The sequence below is a fragment of the Poecilia reticulata genome, linkage group LG7, assembly GCF_000633615.1.
Source record: "Poecilia reticulata strain Guanapo linkage group LG7, Guppy_female_1.0+MT, whole genome shotgun sequence".
NCBI classification, from domain to species: Eukaryota; Metazoa; Chordata; class Actinopteri; order Cyprinodontiformes; family Poeciliidae; genus Poecilia; species Poecilia reticulata.
The window spans coordinates 19,087,100-19,104,986 of NC_024337.1; the positions used below are offsets into that span (position 1 = coordinate 19,087,100).

The window sequence follows — 17,887 nt, forward strand, 5'->3', positions numbered from 1 at the left end:
AAAAAATGGTTAAATGAAAAATAGATTAATGAAAAGTGGGTAAATGAAAAATAGATTAATGAAAAAAGGGAAATTGAGAAATTGATAATATGAAAAATAAATAAATGAAAAAATGGGTTAATGAAAAAGCTGAATTATTTATTTAACAAATTATTTATTTATTTCACTCATTTTCTTCATTTTTTGATTTATTTTACTCATTTTTTATTTATTTCACCCATTTATTTATTTATTTAATTTTGGCTGAAATGGCTCTCCATAAGTCCTACTGAGGCAGCTTGCATAAAGCTAAATACATTTAATCCGTCAAAAGGTCAGATTTGTGTATAATTTATTGTGTACCGAAAAAGCTACACTCATGTACGTAAAAATGAACTGCATTAAGTTGATGCTTTCATCTAATCGACATAACTGAAAGTGTGGATAGTGAAAACAAATATACAAACTATTGGTTTATTGGTAGAGCTTTGTTAAGTGAACGTGAGCCAGACTTAATAAGGGCGTTAGAGGAGGAAGTGTTCTTATTAAAAATGCAACCCATGAAATGTAGAGGGGGGGAGACACATCGTTCTGACTGATGTCCTCAGCTATTTCAACAACTAAAGTTAGACTCGCTGGTCGTTTTCAGATCCCGTTCACTGAAATGGGAGGGAAGACTCTGGTGATGGCCGTCTATGACTTTGACCGCTTCTCCAAACACGACATCATTGGAGAGATTAAGATACCCATGAACACGCTGGACCTTGCAAAACCAATCGAAGAGTGGAGAGACCTCGACAGTGCTGACCAAGAAGAGGTAAGGTCTGCTCTGTCGGTACTCAAGCAATAAACTTACTGTAATTTTTTTACTCCCAATTTTGAATAACCAAGTACTGCTCACAGAATGAGAGTATTATAAAAATGTTACATATTTATTGTGTAACACCAGCAACTGCCTCGAGGAGACTGTCAAGCAAATTATGCATTAAATCTAAATAACTTATGAGCTTCACGTTCTGAAATAAGTGACAAAAACATTGCAATTTCAGAATATCTTTTCCAGGACATTCTGATTTCTATTTTCAGGGTGGAATTTTTATGCAGCACACAATGGGCTGCAAAGGTTCAGCCCAATGTTGATGTACTGTATAACATCAACATTAGTGAAATTTCCATTACCCAGTTACCATCAACCTTCTCCCTCCTTTCAGTCATCAGTAAGTTTCTGGTATAATTATGGACCACTGCAAATATTTAAGCACTCTTCCTGTCAGAAATAGCAAATAGAATTTAATTGGCTGCCTTCCTAGCACAGACATTTAAGCTTATTCCATTAATGTTTAGTGGAGTTTATGCCAGGTTCAGTCCAGATTCTCGTGTTAGCCTGCTTTATCCATTTAGGAATGTAGTTGGAGTCACTGACCTGCAGGAACATGCCACTATGCCCAAATTTCATCCATCCAGTTTTTACTTTGTGGTGAAGTTAAACAACTTGAGGATTGTTCCCTTTCATTATTTTTCCCCCTATTGTGAGCTGTGTGCCAGTATCACTGGCAGCAACATGAAGCCTACATGGCTACTTAACCATGTGCAAAGTTCTTAGGTTCAAAAACTCATTTTAACTCCTCCAAAAATGATCCTTTTCATTCTGGCTAAATCTGTTTCTCAACTCTTCTTATTTGGTTTGACCAAATAGGAAGCTGCAACATATTTCTTGAAGGTGTTTTCAAAGGACAAGGTACATTTTTATTGGGTGACAGCCTCCAATTTCATGCTGATATAAAACTCACTTCCCTGTCGGACCTTGACACTGTTGTTCTAGTCTATGACAGGCTTCAGTCTTGGTGGATCTTAGTTGTTCCTAAACATCCTGACTAACATCTGGCTATTAAAACTGACAGTTTGGATCAATTTGATAAAACCTGAGTGTGATATTTTGAACCAATATTTGAAATTGTAGTTTTGAGTTGGTCTTCATTAGTAAAAATGTGAACACAATTCAAACTTCTGTATGAAATTTAGACTTTAAAATTAAATTATTTTTTTCCTGGGTGGAATGGTGACACAATATTGCACCCAAAATAACAAATAACAGCTCAAAATGCACCACTTAAGGTCAAGATTTATGACAATAATGCTAATTATGAATGTCTGTCAGCTTCTGATGAGGTTCTATGAAGTAGATGGGATTTTTTAGAAATATTACCTGACATTTTTTCATTGTTTATAAACTGTGATTTGCTGTTTAGACTTTAAAAAAACCAACACACAAATTCTCTTCTGTAATTTAGGCAACATGTCTGTTATGCTACACTGCTCACTGATTAACTGTGCAGCTTGTTATGTGGAGCTGTCACTGTGATGAAAATATGAGGAAACCACTTTAATCCAAGAAACTGCTCCCCCAGAAACATATTAAAATGGAACATTTTCTCTACAGCAATTTCAGTCTAAAGAAGTAAAACCAAACTGCATGTCTTTGAAAGAAAAAAAAAATACTTAAAGTCTTTATATGTTGTAGGTGAAGCTCTTTGTCTAATTTATCACTTTATCGTCCTCAACATTCTGCTTTCTTTGCTCCTTCTCACAGCCAGAGAAGCTTGGTGATATCTGCATCTCTTTACGTTACGTCCCGACTGCTGGCAAACTCACCATCTGCATCTTGGAGGCTAAGAACCTAAAGAAAATGGATGTGGGAGGACTGTCAGGTGGGCTAGTTTATATAAACACAGCTGTTCAGTTTTGCTTCACACTTGACCCCATATCACGGCACAGTCCTGAGTAAAAGGGCCGTCTCCTTGCTCTGAGACTGCGGAATGCTAAAGAACGTGACTTCAAGCCCAGCCATCAATTTTGTGCCGCTCTTGCTCACGTGCTGCCGCTGCAGTGCTCACCCATTCTTCACTCTGTCTTGCGTTAGAAGTGGCGCCATCTGTTGGCGTAATAGAGTACTGCAACCCAGATTTGCATGAGCACAGAGGTTTCTCGTCCTCATGTCGTGATTCAGTCCTGTGTCTGTTTTGTCAGATCCCTACGTAAAAATTAACCTGCTGCAAAATGGAAAGAGGCTGAAGAAGAAGAAGACGACAGTAAAGAAGAATACTCTGAATCCTTACTACAACGAGTCCTTCAGCTTTGAGATTCCTCTTGAGCAAATGCAGGTATGGATAAGGAGCATGTCTTAATTACAGTATTTTATTTTGTATTTTTTTATTTTAGTTCTTTTCAGAAATGTAAATAGTACTTAACTTAATATTATAGAGAGATGTTCCAGTCTGAAGGAAAAAAAATGTTGTTGAAGGAAGCTACTTTAAAGTTGAAATATGTAGATATTGTTTCATAACTTAACAGTTTCTTCATAACTTTATTTCGGACCTGTGTGGTGTGCTCCCTCGTCTTCACGATGCTGTTTGTGGTGATGCCGTAAAAATTATGACGAGAGAAACTGCTAAACACAAAACTCTGGGATAACACCACGGAAAATTAAACCAGCACAACATCTCCAGTCCTGACGATCCTGTGGCCTTCACTGTACTCTGAACCAGGTTGTAATGCTCTCTCCCTGTTTCCTCAGAAAATCCACGCCGTCATCACAGTGCTAGATTATGACAAGATCGGCAAGAACGATGCCATCGGGAAGATTTGGGTGGGAAGCAAGTCCACGGGGGCTGGGCTGAAACACTGGTCCGACATGCTGGCCAACCCCCGCCGCCCGATTGCCCAGTGGCATCCGCTGCAGCCAGAAGAAGAGGTGGATGCCGCCCTAGCAGCGCTGACTGCCAAGAAGTAAAATTAAGAAAAAAAAAAACAAACTCCCACCACCCGCCCCCACACTTTCCTACCTTTGCATATCCAGTTGTTTCACGCAAGTCCCACATATCAATGTATATTCCAGAAGAACACCCAAATCTGCTCCTTCCAGCACATTTCTGTCCCACAGCCATCATTTTAAAAGATCCATAGAAACTATTTGACATGATGGAAAATGTAGTTTAAAAAAAAAAATCATATTATATTAAGTCATGTCACTAAGAAAAGAAGACAAGTTGCAGGATGGACAAATACTCAGTCATTTTTGTTTTAGATCTATTTTTATATCGGAGTTGTGGTTCCATTATTAAGCTTACAGAGTAGACTATAAGAGGAGTGTTATTTGGGAATCTAGTGATTTAGAGGGATGACACGTACATTCATTCATATTCTACTTCTCACCCTTTTTCCCTTTAGTGACAAAGTTTGCTTAGAATAGTGCTTAACAATAAAATGCTTTATACTGCCATATGATAGAGAAACAACACAAGCAGGTCCATTCCGTAGGTGTTTTGTGCACCATATCCCACACCTGCCAGTTATCATCCTAGATGATTCTGTTAGTTGGAAGTACATTCCTAGAGTTGGGTAGCAAAGTAGGGATTAGATCCAGTTGCCCACAAACACTGCCTTTTTGGATTAGTTACCCTTCCGCCCATCGTCTCAGGAGAACTGAGAGGAAAAACTCCATGCCTTTTTTTTCTAAACGGGTTCTTATTGTTAGCAGTTATACAGCGTGATGAGAAAAAACAATATGTTACACTAAAATTGTAAGAATTCTGCTGACCTTAGGCTTATGACTGAAGTTAGTAAAACCACAGTTTATTGAGTTATATGGAGGGTATGACAGATAATTTGCAAAACAAAAAACAAAAAAAAAACGTGTGCTTGTGTATTTTAAATTGTGTTAAAAAAAAAAGAAAAAAAAAAAAAGCAACGTCTGTCATCCGTACTACAAAAAAGTTTGGAAATACCAGAGCGGCTACAAAAAGAGAGACTGATCCCAACCACAGCTGACATTATATTTACAAGGTGTCGATTACTGCCTACAGCCCTCGACGTTCCCCTCCCGACATCTCTGATTCTGTATATCACTTGTTCAGTGTTACTGCCATTAGTCATGGACTTGACACAAGGGTTTTTACTTCAAAGGAATCCCTATAACCGTCTTACAGTCATAAAGGAGACAAGCCTTCCAAGTAACAAAATAAGCAATTTTCAACTACCAGGGACGCCTTCCAGTTAGAGGTGTTGTTCTCTTCCTTTCCTTTTTTTTTGTTCTACTTATTTTTTCTTGTACTTAATCATTTATTTTAACTTCAAACACTTTTATTCCTTAAGCACTTTAATTCCTAACGTTTTGTGTACATACGTTCAGAAGTCAGAGCTTTAACAATTTAGGGAGATTCATTTTGTTGCTTTTGCTTCTGCTTACTTTGGCCTCAGCTTATATATGTTTGTGTGTGTGTGTGTGTGTTTTGAATTGTTTGGATTACAATTATTTCACTTAACTGCAAAAAGTCTGGAAGAAATCGCACTGATCCATGTGTATTTTATGCACAGCTTACCAAACTGTCGATTGTGAATTGCACTAGCAAGTATTGTTCTGTCCCGACGCTGTTCTTAGCGTGTGTTTTTCTTCTCCTGAGTGATATAGCGTGATGAAATTGATCATTTCTGTGGCACACACAGACGAGTCTTGTCTTGCGAATGGAAGGGAAAAGAAACACATTGAGTTCAGTGCTGCTTTGTCCTCTCTTCCCACAGTGACACAGTGCAGTATAGAGAGCCAAAGTCGGTTCCAGGTAACTGTAACTGATTTTTTGGACTAATTTCGACCGTTTCACACATAACATCTCTCAAAATGTGATTTCAGTTAGTCTGCTCAGGTGGACAACTCCACTTAGACTGAATAATCAATGTGATGTCAAATTATTAACTTTATATATGAACTATAAATGTTTTAAAAAGCTGCTATTGAGCTTTTATGGCCACATTTTTGACTGATATCGTTCATCCAGTGACACTGAAATGACACTTCAGGAAACGCTCTCTACACATTCCTGTCCAATTCACCTATCACGCAGCTATTTCCTCTTTCAATTTAAAAATGTGTTTCTGCAAAAACAATGAAAATATTTGCCGTAACTAAAAGGGAAAGATCACCATTCATCATCTTATTGATCAAGAAACATATTTACAATTGTAAGCAGTTACAAATATCTCTGAGATCATTTGGCTCTTTATATTTGTACGTTTAGATTCTGAGAGAAATTTTTTGAACGAAAACTTGCAACAAACAACGCACTCCTAGAGCTCATCACCCGTGAATAAAATCAGTTAAATGCTTATTAGGTTTGGTGAGTATTTGGAGCCCACTATGCTTTTTCACAAGAAAACTTCCAGTTAGCTTTCTGTATAGCAAATGCAGGTACAAACATTTGATTGCATTTTTTTGGGGTGTGAAATTTCTGTTTTTTTCTTTCTTTTTCTTTCTTTTTTTTTTTTTTTAGATATTTATATATATATAGAACAATCAAAACCAAATTTCTGTTTGTCATCTTGCACAATTCTTTGTTTTTAAAGCAACACTAAAGAAAAAGGCAACATGGAAGCAATCAAGCAACTCATTGGTGTGTAGTTTTGCCTATATACATAGTTCATACACGTTGGTACTGCATGTTTATAAGAACTACTGTACATAAGAGCATGTTTTAGAGACGACGCAAAAATAACTTGTGTACGTTAAATGGGTGTCATTTGCCATTTTAATAACACAGCAAACTGAAAAAAAAAATGCACTGTATATTTTCTAAATAGAACAAAGTGTGTATTTATTTTCCATGAGGGTCATTGGAGAGAATGTCATGCAAATATTAGAGTACTATTACAAATAGGAATCTTTCCACGCCTGAAAACTCTTAAGCAAGTGTGTCGTCCAGTGCTGTGTGTGAGTTCATGTAGGAAGAAAAATGTAGCCGCATGCTTGCTATGTAAATTCCTTGTGCTCAGATTTTTTTTTTTGGCACCATTTATTTGCCATTTATTTCATTACTGTACCTTTTAAAAATATTAGCGATTGTTAATTATGCTACAGTTTCTATTTTATTTATTTTTTTAATTAGAAAATTGTTATATTTTATTTCAACCAGGGGATCTCCAAGTCTGCAGGACTATTTCTTTCTCTCTTATTTTTAAGTAAGTAATGCAGATTAAACTTGATGTTATTCTGGAATAGCTTATTTGGAAAAACAATGTATGAAATTGATTCTAGGAGTTATTTATGCCAGCACTAGCCAAGACTAAAGTCATACGGACCATATCCTACCTTAGGATGCATTTCCAGGGCCAAACTGTGAATAAGCCCTTTTCCACTGAACACAAATGACTTGGAGTCCTCTCTCTCTCTCTCTCTCTCTCTCTCTCTCTCTCTCTCTCTCTCTCTCTCTCTCTCTCTCTCTCTCTCTCTCCCCTTTATTACTGTTGCTATCATTTTTAATCAGAAGATTATTTTCCCTCTTTCTGTTTGACTGACCTGATACATGTTACAGATTGTGTCTCTTTTACTCTGTTACTATACAATGGGTGTACTTGTAAGCAAAATAAATTAATAAGATGAAAACAACTAAAAGCCATAAAACTCAAGCACTAACTCTTTAGAGCTCTGCTGAACAGCTAGAGTTTATTTGTGAGGGAACAACAAATCTGACGTCTTCATTTTTCCATGAATAATGTTCCTTCTCACATTCCTTTTCTAAAGTCTTTGTTCAACCAGAGGGAGAAAACCATTCTGCTGTCTGTGTGAGCGTGGAGAACAGCTGCCAATTCAGGAGAGCAAGTGTATTTTTTATTTTATTTATTTATTTATTTTTTTGAGTGGCTGGTGTCATTGTTGGTTGGTGATTTTACAGGATTGTGTTTGGTCATGTTTGATTAGCATAAATAAATAATATTTACAATTATGACATTGAATTCTGAGTAATAAGGCTAAAACTATATGTGTGAGAGTGTGTTCTATTTTAGGGCTGAGTGCAATTTGTGACGCAAACTGGGTCAAGCTGCTAGTTTCTGTTCTCCCAGTTTGAGAAAAAGAACTCATACAATCAAATAATAATAATAATAATAATAGTGAACCTCTGCATTATTTTAGAGGCTATTAGCAACAGTATTTGTTCTTTTTTTAAATCAACTGCTCAGCAAGAATGAATAAATTGAAAGAAAAAAAAAAATCAAACCTAAAATTTAAGGCTGAATCCCTCCCACAGAACTATGCATATGTTTATTTTTCAGACTTGTGTCTACAACTCTACAACTTGCTTTCTTGCCCTGAGTTATGTATAAATGACAACCTCACACATCGGCATATGCTGATGTTGCTCAGTCAGAAAAGCTTACAGGTTCATAAAATGGCTTTTGGTGTGTAAAACCATATCCACAAAACAATCAGCAATAAACCTTTTTTTTTTTTTTTTTTACCTGAGACATTAAACATGTTTATTTCAGGCATTTTAACGTTACAGGATACAACTTATGTTTAGTCTTTTGCAGTAAAGCCAAATAGATTTAAAACAATAGTTTTACCTCATTCTTTTTCAGAGAAAGTAAAAAAAAGAAGAATGCTGGAGAAGAAAGTAAAAATGTAATAAAAATGTTTTACACTTTACCTGAAACGTAATCTGGAACATTTAAGGGTTTTTGTCCCTTTCACAACAACTAAAGAAAATTAATAGAAAAGTAAAGCCAGGTTTAAACATGTATTCATTTATTTTGAATAATATAGAATTATTCCCCGTTTTAAGATCTAAGTGAGAAATAATTGATTTAGCTTGTTTATATTTATGATAATGGTACAATTTACGTAGGAAATTGTATATTTTTAACGGGTCAACAAAATTTTACACCTCTAGGCAAATTTCATTTTACAGAGAAAGAAAAAAGTTGCTCTTTTGGATTGAATGTTGCCGACCTGTGCTGGTAGCAAACATTTGAACATTTCATCTAGATTACGTGAGAAAGTGGCTTCAACTCTCCCTTAACTTTTGGCAAGAAAGCAAACAAGCCCATATTTTCCAAAATGTTGAAGCATTTTTTTAAATGTTTTTGTTTGATGTAAGTTGCTGCAGTTTCCTAAATTGAACTGCCACGTCCGTCATGACAACAATCTTCAATGTGCTGCATAAAACTGATGCTCCACATTCTCTTAACGCAATACAGCAACAATCACTGTCCCATCAATGCCAATGACTGTGACCAAATGATGCACTGAGAGCAGGTTTCAGTGTGTTTTAGAAATACTGCCACCACCTGATTACGCCTGCCAGCATTTATCTCCACAGTTTAACTCTGCACAGCCGATATCACAGGAGAAACTACAATAGGAAAGCACCAAATATAAAAAATAAATAAATAAATAAAATTGCAAAGGTACATTCATGGTGCATTTACAAAAGTCTTTGTTTCCTTTTAAAACCTGGGTCATCACACATACACAAGATCCTCAGACGATATGGTGGACTGAGACTGGTGAGCTGTGATTGTGTTCTTGTGTATGTGGAATCATAAAATGTCCAAAACATTGCTTAAAATCACAGAGTTAGATTATGCTACTCTCAGTACAAGTCTGCATGCATATTGTTATTTTTTTATGTATGAGTAACACGGTAAAAATAAAAGCTTTATGGTTTAAAAATGGCTAGTGATCTGTTTCCCTGATTGCCGAGTGCATGTACTTGTCTACAAATGCATCTGCAGTCGCCCTGCTTCAGCTGGGCAAAGACAGTTTTAGAACACCGTTCACACATGTGTGATTTGTTTCTGTCTTGTTTTTTTTTTTAAACAAACACTGGGATTTAAAAAGGGAAACTGTGCAAAATTCAGTCCATTTGACAGTCGAAACGTGATGTCGAGACCTGCAGCGGGTAAAGGCGCTGCTTTGAAACATGCTGGTTCTCTTGTCAGTTGCTGTATTTCTTCTTGCTCTCTCTGTGCATAGGCGCAATCACTTTTGTTGTTTATTTTTTTTATTCTGTGTATCCCTGATGTAGAAAGTGGAGCTGTGTTTGAAACGACGGCACAGATGCGTCTCCATGCTCTCTCCTCATTTGCTTTCTGCTTGTGTCCTTGTCTGGTTTCTGTGTAGCCGATTCCGTCACTGTCATCGAGGTGAATAGGAGCCTGAATCTGCTTTTGCAGAGCATAAGGAACCACCGGCCTTCATGTTAACAACATGGACATACTGTATACTGTCAAACATGCAGGGCCGTACCGACCTCCCCCCTTGAGCACTCAGTTCTCCACCTCTGTTCCATCATGCAGCTGTTTTCTCGAGACTCATTTGTTTTCCCAGCTTCACCTTCTTCTCTTCATCCTCTTTTAAAGCATCGGAGGACAGTCAGGTTACGTCCCCTAGCTGTGTTTCTTCGTGTCTAGTGTTGTGGTGCGCGTGTTCATGTCAGTACTTGTGCCTACTGTGGATCGCATGCTTTAGCCTTTGACTGGACACAAACGTTGCTCACAAACTCCTCTCGACCCTTATGTGGACATACGTTGGGGATCCTTCTGAAGTTATCAAGGGAACCAAATAACTTATTACAAATTTATCTTATGTGTTGCCAGTTCTGTAAAAACAAATAGGAAATAAAGGCCTTTTAATAACCATGAGTTGTATGTGTTTACTATGCAGTATGTTTCATCTCACAAAGGCACTTGATCTTTAGATGTTTCCTTTGGTTACGCTATTCCATACCAAGCTATCAGTATCAGTCACTTTTAACCCTTTTAAAGTCGTGGATTTACCTCAGGCAGGAGCAACACAGCTCCTTCTATGCTACTATTAACTCTGACCATCTCCCCCCATCAACGTTGAAGAAAACTGTACATCCTATCCAATCTGTTCTTATTACGTATTCGCAGCAGATCCTTTTTTCTTGTGTGGTGTGTGACAGATCTTGTGCGGTCCGAAACTGGAAGTGGGCGTGGCTCCTATACTGACATGCTATACAACCCAGTTGGTTCTTTCCAGTAATTCTAATCAAGTTCGAAAAGTCCCAGCAAGAACAAACTTTGTTCTTAGCCCAGAATAAAAGAACAATTTTCTCTGTTCTTAGGGAGTATGCACTTTTACAAAAAGCACATTAGCCTAGCATTGAACAAGGAAGAAAAACCAAAGAGTGTATAATGTGTGTAGTTGTTTAGAAATAATATTCAGACCATTTCTGCCATATTTACTAACCTGAAGGTCGTTAGTAAATGTGGCAGACCAAAGCCCAGTCCAAATATGGTGGTTTAGGGTTAGGTGTTAGGTTTAGTGATAATGTGTAAAGTAGGTTTTGTTTAAAGCTGGGGTTAGAAAGATACTAGTAAAGGTTAGGGTTAGGAAAATTGTCTGGGTTATTTATAAATGCAGTTAGTAAAATGAATGGAAGTCGATAATACAAACCAGTGTGTGTGCATAGACTTTGAAAAACACAACTTCAGTCAATATAGCCGTCAGAGATATTACACAAGCAAATAGCTTTGCAATGTTTTTTATTTCCTGTGACGGTCGGTTACATAGCAATCCAACTCATCCCCCGAGTCTAGATGTTGTGAATTTCTCTTGGAAACTTGAAACCACTGCTGTAGACAATCTGGTAACTTACAGTTAAAGATGTGACAATTCTGATAAAAAAATTACAATTTTAATGAAAATGGGATGGAGTTTAAGACTAAAAATTTAAACAGTTGCTTGGCAATTCAGAAACATTTTCTTGGGCAATGATTTTGTTTTTAGTTTTAGAATGTCATGGTTTTAAAATTCCTTTTTTACTATTTCAATCAAGGACAGCCATCACATCAACCCCCTCTCCTGCAGCCCACTCCAAACAAAAATGTGTTCATCCAAAGCATCAAATGTGAACACAGAGTACAAATAAAATATATATATATTTTTATTAATAAATACATTTAAATCAGTCTTTCTTCTTTATGTACAGAAATACCTCCTTAGTCTTTAGTTTTTTCAATATGATATATATGGATTTTAATAAACATATCCGATTCAGGGGTGTTTATGTATTCTGGTGAAAACAAAATATTTTTGTGACTCATAAGATGATTTCTTTTTTTTTGTGCTGAAGATATAAATGTAAATTCAACATTTGCAGGCCACTGAACTTTCCTTCATCCGGATGATGCATCAAACAATATCAACCAGAACCTATAACCACAAAGTTTTATCTTTCAGGCATCACTCTTATTTGTGAGAAAAATCTAATATACTATAAAGAATGTATTCTCAAGTCCATTGGTATGTTCCAGTAAAATTATCAAATCTTATAGACTATTTAAGTATTATTAAAACCATGTGTTGCAAAGAGTATAAACAGAAGTGAAGAATCAGTGTGATATCACACACTATGGGAAAAGTTCAAATGCATTTCTAAGTTTTCAGAGTCACTGCAGTCCAAATAGTGCACCTGTTCCCTTGTTTGTGGATGTGAAACATACCATCTACTATAAATAATATATACTATGTATTATAAGAAAATAATTATAAGGTGAGAAAACTGAAGTGAGTCTGCTCAAGATCTATGTCTACAAGAGCTTCAAAGGTGGCCTATCAATAACTCATAGAGGAGGTAAAACATGGAACCTTGTGAATAATTAAACTGCTGAATGAAGGTTGGAGCACGAGAACAAAAGCTTCAGACATCTTTTCACTTTGATAGTTTGCTGATTACTCGAATGAGAGCTCCGTTCTCATCCTTTAGCCTCTGGTTGTCTGACTTGAGTTCTGTTAGGACCTGCAGAAAGGAAAAGGAAAGACACAAAATTAGAAAATGCCCGTTTACCTTGTGCATATTTGGAAGCTAATATTAGTAGCTACTGAAGACGTTTGCAATATAAAGCGTCAAGTATTGCAATGGCCAATTCGCCACTGTTTCAAATGCAATAAGAAACGCTCTAGCAGTATTAACAAGTGGGCCAAAGGTTTCACCAAAATCTGAGAGTAGGTATGACAGCATGCTTAGAAGATGATCATGCAGTGAGAAGTGTGACAGCAGTATGCAGAGAGACGATGTATGAGATACTCGTTAACAAAAGTGAGAAAAGCTCAAGTTTCTAAATCTTAGTCTGATGAGGAACTTTGACTAAAAACATCAACTCTTCAGAATATATTCCCCTTACAGGAGACAAATAACAATCCTTTGATCATGAAACACGACACATATCTGAAAACAGCGAGGGGCCGGAGGGGCTGGGTACCCCTCTGTCCGCCCCAGAGAACCACGTTCAGTTCATACAAGAGCATGTTAAGTCATCTCCAATCAAGACATAAAGGCAACCCCCCCCCCCAAAATAAAGACATTCTACATATATACATGCATGTATATATGTGCATATACACACATATTTATTAATATATATAATGAGCTGATCTGTCCACCCTGAGGGCAACACTACCACTGGACACACCTGTGGAGTGCCATGGAAAGTATTTACCCCCTTAAAGCTGGATTCAGTTTTTTTAATACTTACTTAAACCTTGAATAAATACAAAATTGAACTTTTAAATGATAGTTTAATTTCAGAAAAATGCTTTGTGATAAAGTAATTTCCCCCCTAAACCTAATAACTGGCTGTGCCACCTTTTGAGACAATTAAGCAACTGTATTAGCTGTCAGTGAGTTTTCAACATTGCTGTGTTGAAATCATTGCAGAATTTTGAGGTTCAGTTTCATATACTACAAAATATCTATTAGACTTAAGTACAGAATTTGACAAGCGTACCTCGCAACCATTTTTTTCCCCCAGTTTTTCTGAGTTGGACCTGCCGGTGTGGTTTGCATCAGTGTCAGGTCCTGTAACTGCAGAGCAACTGACCATCAGTTCACACAGACTGAAGGACAGAAGTTTTCTTTCGGATTATTTTAGTGGGGAGAAGAATTGATTGTTCCAAAGGAAAGCTATCTGATACCATCGCTATGTTTCTGTTAATACTTTTGTCTTAATATGCACAATACAGAATACTTGCCCCATAACCTTTGGAGAAATATTCTACTTTCAGAATCGTCCGGCACACTGATTTTTGGCAAATGCGAGGTGAACCTTAGTGTTGTTTTTGGGTAAACACAGTGGTTTTGGGCCTGGAACTCTCCCATGGATGTATTTTTTTTTGTTTTTGTTCAGTCTCTTTGTTTTTGTCGACTCATGAACACTGACCTCAAACGAGGTAAGTGAGGCCTGCGGTGCTTTAGATGTTGTTCGGGGTTTTTTAGGGACTTGCTGAATGAGTCACTAGTTCTGTCTTGGAGCAACAAATCCCTCCTGTCACAGTTCAACGCTGCTCCATGTTTCTCTACTTGTTTTGGTTTTCACTGTGGTTTGCTGGAGTGTCAAAGACATGTTATTTGACAGCTTCTAGTTCAATCATTTATTGATTATACAGGTCTGGCATCAACTTCCTGGATGTGCCCAGTGAAGCAAAACTCACCTTTCCTAAATATGTGGCTATTAAGAGGTTTTTCTATGATCAAACAAGGGGGCAATTATATTTTCATATAAGGTCAGGTTAATTTGGAGAGCTTTGTCCTTAACACATTGCAGGCTCAAGACAAGGATCTTGTTACAACCACAAAAAAGTCAAAGTGCGGTAAAAGAATGCCAAGTGTTAAATGTTTTCCAAACAGCCAACTTTAGATGGATCAATGTGATTAGTAAACTTGTGTGCAGTTCATACAGCAAAATGTCAACTGCACATAGTCAAAGAAACTATCAGGTAGAAAAGTAAGAGTGTAAATATAACATCCAGTTAAATTTCCATGTTGTTCCAATATAAACTAACTGAAGAATATAAAATTATCAGCAAGGTATGTACCCACCTCAACACCAATGAAATGATGGCCTTTTGCCAGCTGTATGTGCCATTTGTTCTTTTGTTAGATAAAACCTTTTGTGAACTTCCTTGTTCAGGATCTAAGCTCTGGGCACAAAAGTGCTACAGCCTGAATCTAGTTCTTATATGTTCAGTCTGTCTTTGCTCAATGCTGCTCATGGGTTGTTCCTTCTTGTCAAGCAGACGCGCCCTGAGGAGAAGATTACAGCTTCAAATAAGTGTATTGGTGTTTAAAGGCTATCATTATCATTATCAACCCAGCAACCCACTGATGATAATGAATGAGTGCGTGATGTGAAGCTTTCCTATAAATTACAGCCTTTTAACCTAAGTTGTAATTTACATTAAAAAAAATGTATGTCCATTACAGTGATGTGCAAAATTGAGGAAAGCCAAATACAATGCAATGCTTGTATTGATTAGACTCCCAATCAAACATATCCTGCAAACATCAACACATGCTCTTCAAGCTTGTATTTGTATACAACTGGTCCGTATCCAGACCAGTCGTATTGCTCCCTTTACACAAGCAACAGGGAGAACATTTTGTTTTAGTCATTTTAAATTAGCATGAATGTAAATATACTCATGTTAATAACAAATGTGGCAGAAAGTATAAAAAAAGACCGGGTGAAAAAGCAAGCATGCAAAACAGCAATCATCCAAAGGGGACGGGACCTGCCTGAGGGGAGGACAGCAGAAGAGGAGAGGCGGAAGCTGTGACAGCTCCAGAAGGAAAGAGAAGTGTAAAAGTTAAACGGCGCAGGAAGGGGGACAGCAGGGAGGAAATTAAGGCCAGACAATCCCAAGGATCAGAGGTCCTCTGTCTCCGGCATGGAGGCCGTTTCAGAGAGGCGGGTGAGGACACGCAGCATGGCTCTGTTCTCAGCCAGGAGACACTCGTTGATTCTCCGCAAAGCCTGGACCTGGGCCAGGGCAGGGAAAGCCTGCGTACATGGGGAGAGAGATGTAGAGAGGAGCAAGCAGAGAAAGCAGGCGGGAAGCAAAAAGCAGAAAGAAACACGGACAGCGACAGGGTCCATGTCCACTCATACAAGCATGCGTACACAGAGGAAATGAGGTCAGCTCAGCTACAGAACTTACTTAAAAAACAAAAAACTAACAAGAACAAATATTTACACACGAGGGATCATTTGAAAAAAGTGTAGAAAAGCTAAAATATGCAAGAGAAATGATGAGACATGTACTGTTTAAAACTGACCTTAAATCATTGCTCAGTAAAATTCAGAAAACACACTCTTGTTCAGTTTTATTCACTGAACAAGAGTTCAGTGATTAAAACTAATCAGCAGTGAAATGAATCATCTCCCTCTTTATTGTTGGCCTGGTTTCTTGAGGTTAACCTCAATGCGGTTTGAAAGAAATGTCTACGGTTTGACGCTGCGCCCGTGGGCAAACCACGCAAGTGAGACAGATGGAGTCAATGGAAATCTACAACGCTCACTCTGACAAATTGATATCGATTTCATCATGTGATCCCCAGACAAGTTACAAAAAAAAAAAAAAAAGAATCCCAGGCCACCCAGAAACACATTTGTTGTAAATATAAAATACATTTTTTATACGTTTACATTAAAGCCCCAACTACTTCAAATAACACCCAAACAGACTCATAAACCTAATTCAAAACAGTCTGGTTTTAGAGCTTAACAGCTCAAGCATATAATGTTCTCCTGGCATTAGAACAAACCATTTCAGCTTTTGGCCAGCTTTCCAAGTCCTTGGCAAAACAGGAGGAAAAAGTCAGAATGAGGTGAGAATATGTAATGACCAGCATCCCTTATTCATCCTGTTCTAATTCAGACCTTTGATTCTGAGTAAGCAAGAACAAGACTCTCAGGTTCCACAGATTCTTCTGATTATGTCAAAAATAATTTAGGTTTTCTGCAAGAGGTTAAAGACACGGGAACGTTTTTGTTTTGTAAAGTAGGAATAACCAGAGTTGAAACTCTTTCACTTTTAGAGCTTGGAACAAAAAATAAAGAAGATAAAAATGTGTTGGTCAGTACTGGCAAGGAGCATAGCAGCCTCATGAATTTGGACACTGACTGGCAACTAATGCTAATGAATGTTGTTTTGTTTATGTTTTAAGCTGCACAGACTTAATATCAGTAAGAATATCCACCATTAAAGCTGGTAGGCAGTTCGCCTATACAAAAGCTAAAACTCTGCAAGTTTATTTGTATTTCACATTTATTTTTGTTTATTTCAATAATTATGGCTGACAGCTAATGAAAACCAAAAAACACAATTTTCTGATTAGTAATAAAAACATAACATAAAACCAAACAAAAATCTTTTTTACAATAAAAATGTGCTTTTATGACCTTCACCGTCATGGGAAAGACTTCTGATCACAGTCCTCCAAGTGGGCTGTCCAAGAGGTTAAGTAACAAATCATTACTGCGAAAGAATCTGGCTGCCTATGGAGTATTTTATCCAAGCATAGTGATACAAAGTTCAGTAAAAAACAAAACTGTGGTCCTAATGGTGCCTGAGCAACAGCTTTGGGTTATAGCTGTTACATTTCTTTATTTAAATCTCTTTTGAACCAGACACCTCAGTAGTTAACCTCTTCTCAGATGGAAATAAATTCTGCATTTTATTTGGAAATCATGGTCCCAGCAGGCTCTGAGGGAAGAAAGGAAATGGATCCAAGCTGCTTCAGGCTCGGTGTATAGTATCCACAGCCAATGATCATTCGGGGAGCTATGTTATGTGCTGTTGCAGGTCTACTGGGTTCTATCAAGTCAAAACGCAGGGAACTGCTTCTATCCACACTGCCAAAAGCACCAACACCTGGTTAAATGAGCATTATAAAACTGTAGTTGACTGGCCAGCAAACTCGCCTGACTTTAACATCGTAGAGAAGCTAAAAAGTACAGAGAGAAGGATGAGAGGCACCACAGCCAAAAAATGCAGATGAGTTGGAAGACACTATTAAAGCAACTCAGGCTTCTTTAACACTTCTGCACAAACTGCCACAATCATCAAAATGCACAGAAATACGTGCTTACAGTGATATTCTGATTTGTTAAGTTGCACCTCTACGAACAAGTTGGAGATGCTACTTTTAAGGGCTGCGTACTGAAACTGAACAGTTCCCCCTTGTGTTGGAAGACTTGCATCTCGCTCGGTGCGAACAAATAGCTGTGGCAGAGGTGCAAACTAGAGCGGCTTGACTGAGGTGCTTCAGAGCAA

At 37.5% G+C, this 17,887-nt stretch overlaps 2 protein-coding genes across 15 annotated transcripts in view; one reads left to right on the top strand and one right to left on the bottom strand.

Moving 5' to 3' along the window:
• The window catches only part of LOC103467654 (synaptotagmin-2-like), a 71,620-nt gene extending 61,171 nt beyond the window's left edge, over positions 1-10,449 (top strand). For all 8 annotated transcript variants that reach the window (XM_017305740.1, XM_017305741.1, XM_008414233.2 and 5 more), the window contains 4 exons: positions 629-796; positions 2,570-2,687; positions 3,007-3,140; positions 3,554-10,449. In XM_017305740.1, the coding sequence (XP_017161229.1) occupies positions 629-796; positions 2,570-2,687; positions 3,007-3,140; positions 3,554-3,769 (636 nt within the window). In that variant the 3' untranslated portion in view covers positions 3,770-10,449. The remainder of the gene's footprint in view (positions 1-628; positions 797-2,569; positions 2,688-3,006; positions 3,141-3,553) is intronic.
• An 833-nt stretch (positions 10,450-11,282) lies between these two features.
• ppp1r12b (protein phosphatase 1, regulatory subunit 12B) overlaps positions 11,283-17,887 on the bottom strand; it is a 31,834-nt gene continuing 25,229 nt past the window's right edge. For 2 of the 7 annotated variants that reach the window (XM_017305744.1, XM_008414228.2), the window contains one exon: positions 11,283-12,572. In XM_017305744.1, the coding sequence (XP_017161233.1) occupies positions 12,486-12,572 (87 nt within the window). In that variant the 3' untranslated portion in view covers positions 11,283-12,485. Of the gene's footprint in view, positions 12,573-15,347; positions 15,613-17,887 lie in introns of those variants that run through there. The other 5 variants (XM_017305746.1, XM_017305747.1, XM_017305743.1 and 2 more) reach the window with 3 other exon arrangements.